Source organism: Plasmopara halstedii (genome assembly GCF_900000015.1).
Source record: "Plasmopara halstedii genome assembly, contig: Scaffold_484, whole genome shotgun sequence".
NCBI lineage: Eukaryota > Oomycota > Peronosporomycetes > Peronosporales > Peronosporaceae > Plasmopara > Plasmopara halstedii.
In genome coordinates, this window is record NW_020187404.1 from 246,264 (window position 1) to 256,028 (window position 9,765).

Sequence of the window (9,765 nt, forward strand, 5' to 3'; positions counted from 1 at the left end):
CTCAGCGGAATATCACTCGCTCTCGTGAGCAATCGGTAAGACCCATCGCCCAGGTCGAGTGCACTGTACTTTGTACTTTTAACCGTGTTGTTCTCTAGGAATCAGCGTCTGAGCCTGAATGGTGGCAGCATTGAGCTTATTGTAAGCGTTAACGATACGCCACTTGCCGTTCGGCTTCTAGACACAAAACGTGGGCATTATCAATAACATCCAACGAGGAACTTCTAGCTCCGCAGTCTTCATCCAGTGGATAACGTGCCACTCCATGCACATCTGAAGGGTCCTGCCCAAGATACCTTGAACCTCGCCCAACCATGCCACTTGTGGCATGCAGCGACTACTTCGAAACGTGAGCAGTGCTTAGTGGATTACGTGCCACTCCATGCGCGTCACTGAGCCCTCGCCCAAAATGCCTCAGAGTTTGTCCGACTATGTCACTCGTGGCATGCAGCGACTGCTTTGATATTTGAGCAGCGCTGAGTGGGCTACGTGCCACTCCACGTTCAGCCCGCGATCCATGCCCGGGACTTCTGTCTGATACACCTTCGGTGTTCATCATCTTGAATACTCCAATCTCCAGCACGCTGACCGTCTCGGTCAAGTGCCCGCGCTATTAGCCCTTCTGCTTCCTAGCAGAGGTGGGTTCATGACTCACGAACAGCTCCACCAGGTCTTTGATCCCCAATAGATCCATGGCTCACGGTGTTCCAACCATGCTTACCAAGGATGAGGTCATTCCTTGAATCCAGGTCTAAGACCAAGCAGCGTTCTACGCTATCAAAGTCGGAAAATTGACTCCGAGGTCCACAAGGACCTTCGGCACCGTGACACATGTCCCCGTCGCTAAGCGAACAGTGATGGTGTCACTCAATCGCGCTTTCAGCGCCTCAGCATACAGCCGATTTCCTTTCAAAATGGAGCGTCGAGCATAATTGCCCGACGCCACGAATTCGATTAGGATATTTCGTGACTTTTCAAAGCCCTTTACGGTCGTTTTCACGACCAGCAAGCCCGGATTGCATACGCGTTCCGTATTCAAGAGCACGGAGCTCATCGGGGCTGGGCCCTACTGCCCTCTACACTATCGAGACTCAACATAACTCAGTTCGTTCCCCGTAGAGAGCCCCACGCCTACTGGGGTTGTCGTTTACCCGCGACAAACCAACAGTAGTATGTAGCTGGACGTCGGTTCGATTTATCTTGAAGCGCCTTGCGCACGAGACAGTCAGTACGAAGGTGACGGGTGTCCCCACAGACAAAATACGTGTTCGAACGCTGCCCGGTAGCTCGGAGCTCTGCCTTCTCGTCGTCAGCATAGCTGAAATTTATCGGCTCAGGCCCGCTTGACGAGATGCTAAAGTGTGCATTCCGACCAAGGCGTGCCGACTTATAGTTGACTTCGGCATTAAATACCACATTTACTGTTTCTTCAAAAGAAGACAGGTGAACACGGAAGATATCCATTCTGGCTACTCCAGTGCGGAGGCCCTGCATATGACGGTCACTGTGACCGCCTCGAGTAGAGGATTGGTTGCCTTATCGGCATCGAGAGTACGCATATCTTCGGTAAAGTCTACCAATTCCATCTTGCCCCGCCGCGCGGCAAGGAAACGCGTTCGCACACGATATGCCTTGTTAGGCGGCGAGAACACTCGTGAAAGCTGCAGTCTCATTCTTCGTCCATGAAAAAAACGCCGCTTCGACCGAAGTATCGCGCGTTAGTGCCCACTGTCGCTCTCGGCCCCCGAGCTTGGAGATAGCTAGCGCCACGCGCTGTTGCTCGTTCTGGAGCATGGCGGGGGCCATAGCCATCTCGACCTCTCTCACCCAGAGCATGAGATTCTCTTCATCCTTGCCCTCGAAGGTCTTAACGATTACCATGGGCGGCTTGGGTCGGGAGGAGTTATCCGTCGACGACGGTGGCATCATGGACGCAATCGACGGCGCATCTTCTGCTGTAGTTGCTCTAGCAGACCATTTTCACAAAACGCCTCTTGGCGCGCGCTGATCGCTTCAGATTCTTGCATTTTGAGGTGTTCCAAGCCCTCAGGGCCAAGCAGAGACATCAGCTTTTTAAGCCGTCTTGCATGCCCTCGGCTAAATAGGATAACTCCTCCATCGTCACAGAGGATCAGTCGTTACGACGGATCGACTACAAGTGCTAATAAGTGCAGCGGGGCTGCCGTAGCTCTTCCGATTAGAGGAGGCTTGGTTAAGGTCGGTGACCTTCGTTCTATACTTAGGAACCAGTACGAGTGTAGCGGATCGCAATCCGCTAACTCCAAGAGTAACCACAACCTTAACCTAAGGCAAATAAACTCTTCCGTTCAAGATGTATACTGTTTTTCTTGGTTTATTTGCGGCAAAGCCGCCAATATCTAAATCTATAGGTTTTCCTTATTACATAGTAAAACCAATTTTAAATGCATAACAACTAGCAGTCCAGCCACGTACTGACTTCTTGTTAAGGTGTAGCTACACCATTGTATAATTTCACCGTCTTGTATAACCCACACCATGTTTGGTCACACAAGATGGTGTGACCCAGCCCTTCATACCAGGGTACATGTAACTCCGATACATCGTGTACCCTTATAGAAGTCGGAGGTGACTCGGCGGGTCAAATTGACTAATCCCATATGAAGTATTGTCGTCTTCCTCAATTGAAAGCTTTCCAGGCGTGGACCACAGACCACTCGTTCTTTTCGACAGCTCAAGCCACGAGTAGATAATTCCGAGATCATTGAATTAAGCCCAAACAACTAGTGTCTATGCAGTTAATAGCAACTTTGTGCCTCAGATAGATCCGACATCTGCTGTCGTGATCAATTGTTTAAATCTTTACAATCCAATCGCGAATAATAATCAAGTGCTACACACATTTACTTCTGCTGGGGTTGAGTATGGGGGGCTTATAACCACCGCACAGGGACAAGGGTTAGCCTACTGCTCAAATGATAGATACTAATTCGGAATTGACATTGCCATTTCTAGATCAGAATATGATCCCGCTTGGTATCATTGATAACAACGTATGTATTCGTTTGTTGATTCGACCAAAAAAAGGTAGTAGTGAATAATTCAACTGACTAATGTTTTTCTATCAGTGCTATCCATTAGCATGGTAGTCATCTTCTCTGACGTAGTTATAGAGATCAATAAATGTTTTGATCGGAATATCAGTGGGGAAGTCGCGACAGATACCAAGGTCTCGTTGAGTTAGATTACGACCAAGAATTACGTACTGAGAGCTGGTTCTAATAGTCTTCGGAATTCCAAAATACGATTGACTTGTGTAAATCATACTGAACCCACATTTTTCTTCCCCTTATAAAGTATTGTCGAATTTGTGCTTGAGTTTTCTTTGGTTCTTACACGAGGTCATCGAAGATAATTGATAGATAGACTCATAAAAGTTTTGCATCTTATAGTATAGTGATCAAAAATGTCTCTGCCTCCAACAATCAATTATCCTCTATTCAATAGCTCTTGCTTTAACTCATCCGATGGCAACCTCACTTTAACTATTGGAGATCAAAGATATTTGAGACTTGGCGGAATAAGAACGCTCTCTGCCTTAAATGTGCTTGGCAATATGAATTGCGGCTTACTGACGATCAACGGGGTCCGTCCGGTCTTGGTTATGTTTCTGGAGTTACTCCTGGTGCCTCCAGTGCAAGCAAGGGCTCGTTCTTGATTCTAGCAGCAATGTTAGCGGTATTGATAACCTATCAGCTGCTTCGTCACTACATCAACCATTTAGAACGGCAATATGATTGTCCTTCTTTGATAAAAAAATAAAGTATGCATTTAAAGATTTTAGCCAGGTCGTTTTATTGTGGTAGATAGAAGATGCGCTCTCACGTCACCCCACTATGTGTAGTCGCATGACACATTGGCGACGTAGCCAATCGATGATATAATATATATTAAGACAGAGTTTCATCGTCCTAACCAGAACCAATACTCTAATGCAATCGAGTAGTATAATGTGTCCGTGCACAAAATTATAGTTTACCCTGTTGCAAATATCTCCGCCATTCACTCCTTCCGCAGTTTAAACTTCGTTGCAACGTTATCATTTCTTTGCACGTGGTGGGCTCGGTGCTCAATGTTGCTCTATCAGGTGAACCATTTAATTGATATAAAGATGAGTCATTCCACACATCACGGGGTCGTGCCCCACAAGTAAATACTTTTGTATAGATTTATTAAAACATGTAAAAGGTTGCGACAGTGAAATTTGCAAGCTGGGCGACAGTGACAATTTAATTTTCAAGATGATGATCAAGTGATCTGATCAATCCTCTTGTGCTGTAGTGTCACCCCTTAAATCTTCGATTTACCAGAACTGAATCTATCAGAAGGATCGAAGAGATCCAGCAGACAGAACAAGTGCGACTTCTCTGTTACTGATGATTCTTCAAACGAAATGATGTCATTTGTCACCAAGCCGTCCTTCCTCGGTGACATCTGGTAGGTACCCTGTAAATTAAATGACCACATGGATTTACGCATAAGCATTTTAGAAAGGTTAGGGCTGTAATCATGGCGAGTAGCTTTGCGTCCGTTTACCTTTTACTGAGACAGAAGCTGGAATATAGTCCCGAGCGTAGCATTGGTGACATGCCTTGGTGTGTTGACTACGTGGTAGAAAAAGGTGCTGATGGCACGTGGACGTCAACAGTGAAGCATCGCTCACAAATATGCTCAGAAAAATGATCCAAGTACATTGTTGTGATGCGTACTTCAACCGATGAATGTTTTCACACTCGATTACTCCTAAAGATCTCTAAAACCAATAAATGATGAGATAGCGATCCCGCTTACACTTTGCGATTTTGCGCTCAAACCTCCGACCGTTTTTACCTGCTGTCTAAAAAAAGCGTTTACACTCTGCCTTTCCGCGCCATGTCTGACCACACATAATGTAAGCGCACCGGCGAAGCCATATTCCCTACAGAAGCTGCATTCGATAAACCAATCGTAGATTATGCCCCAGCCGATAGAGCGATGCCTATAGTTGCCAGCTTGCTTACGATATTGAAAGCAGTGACTCTTCTGATGGCGGAGACGGAAGGAAATGGCGCTGAAGAGGCCAGATGCTTTCGATTTCTGAATTTGTGGTGTAGCTGCCGCAATAATCCTTTGATTCGTTGACAGAAAGCGTACTTGAGGCGACGTTGAACCCAAAAACACACTTGAAGCTAAAGTGTGCCCTGGCTTATAGCAGCGCACTTTCTACCGTCACTCTCACACTGACTTGGTCCTGTTACAAAATATTCTTACTGCAGATACACCAACTATTGCTGCTCTAACTTCTTGCCGAGAATCGAAGCCTTGTGCTGCAGAAGTCTTATTTAAGATGTTTTTACATCCTTATCTGAAATACCGCCACGAATATTAGACCTTATGTCCGCTAGGTCTACATTTTATCAAAATGACTTGCAGTACATGAGGCGAGTGGGACGTTGTGGATGTGGTATACCGCCATACCATTCAAATCGAATTTTTAATATTCCAATAAAACACATGTTCATTTGTATAGCTCCCTATAAAATAAGTGGTACAGCATAAAACTTAGGTAGTGCAAGCATAAACATGCTACTGCAAGACGAAGAGATGGAGGCCTTGGAGGCAGCGCTGTCGTTTGTTGACGACTTCACACACGACGTACACGTAGAAGAAGATATACTCCAAGGATGTGTGGATTCTGAACGCTCCCCCTTGCAGTCTACTTCCCTAACTGTGCAGACGAACGGAGATGATGTAGCGAATGAATATGTTGCGGACAAGGAACTTGGGATTTTGCTGGTGGAAGTTGAGCTTCCGAGCTCGCAAAATTCGATTTCGGGGTTTAAATATGAGTCAATGACAGTCGAATCTGATGTGCATGTGGCAAATTCCTCATACAGCGCTGCCCAAACCGCAGCCAGTACTCGCTCTGATAATCCCACTCTGCAACGTGTACGCGGCGATGCCACAGAGAAACCTGTAGTTGGGAAGACGAAAAAACGAGTACGATTGAATCCTAATCGAGCGCGGGATAATCGTAAGAACGAGCTGGCCTACCTGCGCAACAAAGTCAAGCAAATGGAACAGCAATTACAATCTCTTCGCCTACAACGTTTCGAAAACAAGCACACAATTCAAACAGTGCATCCCACACAATTGTTCATGAATCAATCAGGAATGCCACCCGTCTGGCGGGACATGGCATCGACCCAGCAAAAACGACGAGAAATGGCGGAGCGCGAGAATGCGCGTCTCAAACTGGTTCTTGAAAATCAGATCAAATTGGCGAGAAGTATGGAGATAGTTATGCAACGACGAACACGGCAGCAGCTAGCTGGCTTTAACGGTATTGTGAGCAATGCGGTCGGCGACATGCAGAGTTCCACGTGGGATCTTCTTCTTGATAAAGAGACATACGATGCGTTGCTTGCCCGCGCAGAGACAGCTTACCGTGAGGTAGATGAAGTCCTCGCTGCCAATGGCCTTGATTTTCTCGAAACTGCTTGTACAAATGCTCAGATGCGTGAAAGTCCCGAGGGCATGTATGTGGATATTTTCACCAGCAAAATGTTACCATTTGATCTAAATACAGCGGCCGAAGCTGTTTGGACCCACTTCCGAGGCAGCGAAAAGCACCGGGGAAATATCTACGAAAATTTTTCAAAGGTATGAACAAAAATTAATAAATTAAATGCCTTCATTGCTAACAATCTCTTCACTCTGTGCGTGCTTATTTTTATTGAGAACACTAGGATGTCGAGTCATCTTCAGACACCGTTGCAGAAATGTTCGCCATTGAATTCATGGCGAATGACTTGGCTGCTGACTTCCGCGTTAAACAGGTTGTGCGGCGCTATATTGAGAAAGATCGGCAAGTTGTAGTATGGGTTTCCACTGCATCAGCTCTCGAAAATTCAAAGTCGCCTTTTTCAAGCTATGGTTTCCGCGAGAAGGGCTACGTCATCAGTAAACGCGTACGGGGCTGTGGGAGTTTCTCAATGTTCCAAACGTGCTGTTTAGTTTCGCCTCAAATGGTTGGAGCCGGTTCATTTGACCTTTCCACCATAGGCTCATTTACTGAATTTGTGCTGAGTTTTATGTTTGCGACCATCACATCCAGCCAGCAGCTCATTGAAAATATGCTCATGGATCAGTCTTTGCTCAAGTCTTCCTGTACTCAGCGAATAATACCAACACAAAAGATCTGAAACATGAGTATCATTATACTCATATCGACGGAAAGCGATCCAGTCGCAACGCGGGCAATAGGTGCATCCTTAATTCCAATGAGTGTCAGTTGCAATTGCTGCCAGCGCCACTACCACATTATGCTGGTACTGATGTAGTGACTTCGTGCGTGAATGCCATTAGCTGGCAAAAGCCACTGCCGGACTCTGTAAGCATGCTTGTAATTGATGTAAATTTAATGCAATGAAAAGCCAAAGAACGTAAGCATGCTAGAGTTGCTATGTAGGTTGTGAAGAGTGTGGTGAATGGTCGCGTAATGATTGAAAGTGCACTGCACGAAGTTCGTAATAGCACCACAAAACATCGTTTATATTCGTAATTTTGTCACCACATTCAAGAAAAGTGGCTGGGCGTTGTGATGATCTTCGTGAGAGGCGCATATAAACTGTGAATTCAAAACTTCGAATAATGCTGATGTATCCTGCTTGCATGAATCTCACCCTCCACTTAATTGTTTGTATCAGCCATCACTAACACACATTTAAAAAATGAACATACGCATGTACTACAACATTTTAAGTGCTCATTGTGTAGAAGTTAAACTATTTTGCACCCCACGAAATTACAATGTTCGGAAGGATATTGTTCCAGCTTCGATTGATGGAGAATTATGTATGCACATGGAGGAAGTGGATTATGCAACGGAGTGATGGAGCTTATTTATGCTGAGGAGGAAGAGAGCGACCTTTTAGCTGCTTAGTTAATGATCGTACGAAATAACTACTCCTTGCTTACCCCCTTCGCTCTTGGCTGAGAGGTACGAAGAATTAAGCTCTCTGGCAAGGGCGGATGACGAAGCCCTCGCAGGAGAACGTCGAGTTTCAGTAGGCGCACCTCGGCCAACTGAAAAATACAGATATTAATGTTTTGGACTTTGTAAAGCCACGGAAAGTCCTGGTAAATTTAAGAGCGATTTTGTACGATGTGAACATATCTTAAATAATAGAAAGTGAGGAGGTAGTGAAGATGCCACATACGGAAACGATGTCCGATCGTCTCGCAACAGAGATGTGGCAAATGTTCTGTTGAACCTTCACATGACTTCGAGGGAATCTGACAGAGTAGAACGTTGCCTTGTTACTGACCTGGATTCGAGATATTATCGCTTTCTAAAAACGGCGTGGCTGGGATGTCACAGGACATGGCATCGACCAGATGTCTAGAAGCTTGATGTTCTAAGCTGTAGCGCGTTTTTGAGTTAAAAAGGTGCCTTTCGTAGAAGCACGCGCTCTTAGAGCGAGCACGAAGTTGCAGCACCTTTTGTGCACATGGGATTGATATTGCAATGATATTGAGGAGTACCTAGAGCAGCACTGAAATCAAAGAGCGATAATGAGCCGCGATCTCAGGGTAAGACCAAAGAGAGCGGTTATTTTTCACCAACTAAGAATGCGTGTCCCTGGCACCGACGAATCATCTTCCACAGTTGCTTCATCAGAAAGCAGGGTCTATGGACAGATCTTGCAATGATAGAGACCATTGTGGATTGACTTTCATCTATCCCGAAAGGGTTTGAGAAAGTGGTTCGGCCAAGTCAGCACATGCACAAGTTAGCGCAAAATGGCACCGCTCATCGCCGTTTTTTCTTAATAAAAGTCAAACGGTCCTGGAGAAAAGTCACAGGGGCAGTCTTTGAGGCTGCAAAAAAGCCCCCTTTATATACGTTTCTGGCTCCCCAATCCCAAACTTAACATTTATTAGGCTGCGCTTTTCTTTAAACAGATACCAATGGGCATGAACGCTTGATCGCGCAGCAATATTCAGCTGGTGTCTGCATCTGGAAGTTACTGAGAAGAAAACTCATTCATGACTAAGAGCTACTCGCTAAGTTTGGTTGGCTCTAATCCGTTTGTGATATATGTCGATCAAAAATGCGTCGTTGCACACAGAGAAGTCGTCACTACAATTTCTCACAGTATGGCAGGATAGACATACATCTTTGCCGAGTGTATCTTTGGGGTAAGAAAATCACCGGGTCGACTTAGTCTGCGACGTATGCGCTTTGGCGTCGATCTGAATGTCAATTGTCGCATGCCACAATGGTTACGCTACCAATTGATATGGCGATACACACAACATATGGGTCAGACGCAACGTGTGTCGTGCTGCAAAAGCTTTCAGAGAAAAGTGTTTGGGAGCTCATATGTCGCATTATCAAAGCGCTCGATTTCACGCCTGCGCCATTATGCCTTATTCTAAGACTGACCATCGCTCTCAGCTGGAAGAGAAAAAGAGCCAGGATTAAACGGTGAAGTATTATAGGACCCGGAATTAGCATATATCATAATTGATTTAGGCCACACTATGAACCTGAGATTGGCTCGAAACTCATTAGCGAACCTTCCAGACTAGAGCGAAAGCGGTGGGCAAGGAGCCGATATTTTGTACCACTGCAGATAAATGATTGCGAGTGCCAATGAAACTCACAGTAGCCACAATACCTCACTTCTTTCTCAGCATGGTAGAGGCTCATCGCCTCTGGCGCGCCCATAATTTTTTCAC

The 9,765-nt window shown here is 45.7% G+C and overlaps 3 protein-coding genes across 3 annotated transcripts; 1 reads left to right on the top strand and 2 right to left on the bottom strand.

The window, feature by feature from the left end:
* Positions 1–4,438: 4,438 nt before the first annotated feature.
* Positions 4,439–5,499, bottom strand: PHALS_10603 (uncharacterized protein; the record flags this gene model as incomplete). Its single annotated transcript, XM_024726054.1, has 5 exons — positions 4,439–4,485; positions 4,576–4,792; positions 4,870–4,966; positions 5,040–5,132; positions 5,489–5,499. The coding sequence occupies 5 exons, from the start codon at positions 5,497–5,499 to the stop codon at positions 4,439–4,441; spliced, it is 465 nt and encodes a 154-aa protein (XP_024576769.1).
* A 102-nt stretch (positions 5,500–5,601) lies between these two features.
* Positions 5,602–7,150, top strand: PHALS_10604 (uncharacterized protein; the record flags this gene model as incomplete). Its single annotated transcript, XM_024726055.1, has 3 exons — positions 5,602–6,681; positions 6,768–7,049; positions 7,136–7,150. 3 exons carry the CDS (start codon positions 5,602–5,604, stop codon positions 7,148–7,150), a joined length of 1,377 nt encoding a protein of 458 aa, XP_024576770.1.
* Positions 7,149–7,910, bottom strand: PHALS_15442 (uncharacterized protein). The gene has a single exon (XM_036407439.1). The coding sequence runs from the start codon at positions 7,692–7,694 to the stop codon at positions 7,482–7,484; it is 213 nt and encodes a 70-aa protein (XP_036263141.1). The 5' UTR covers positions 7,695–7,910; the 3' UTR covers positions 7,149–7,481.
* Positions 7,911–9,765: the final 1,855 nt, after the last annotated feature.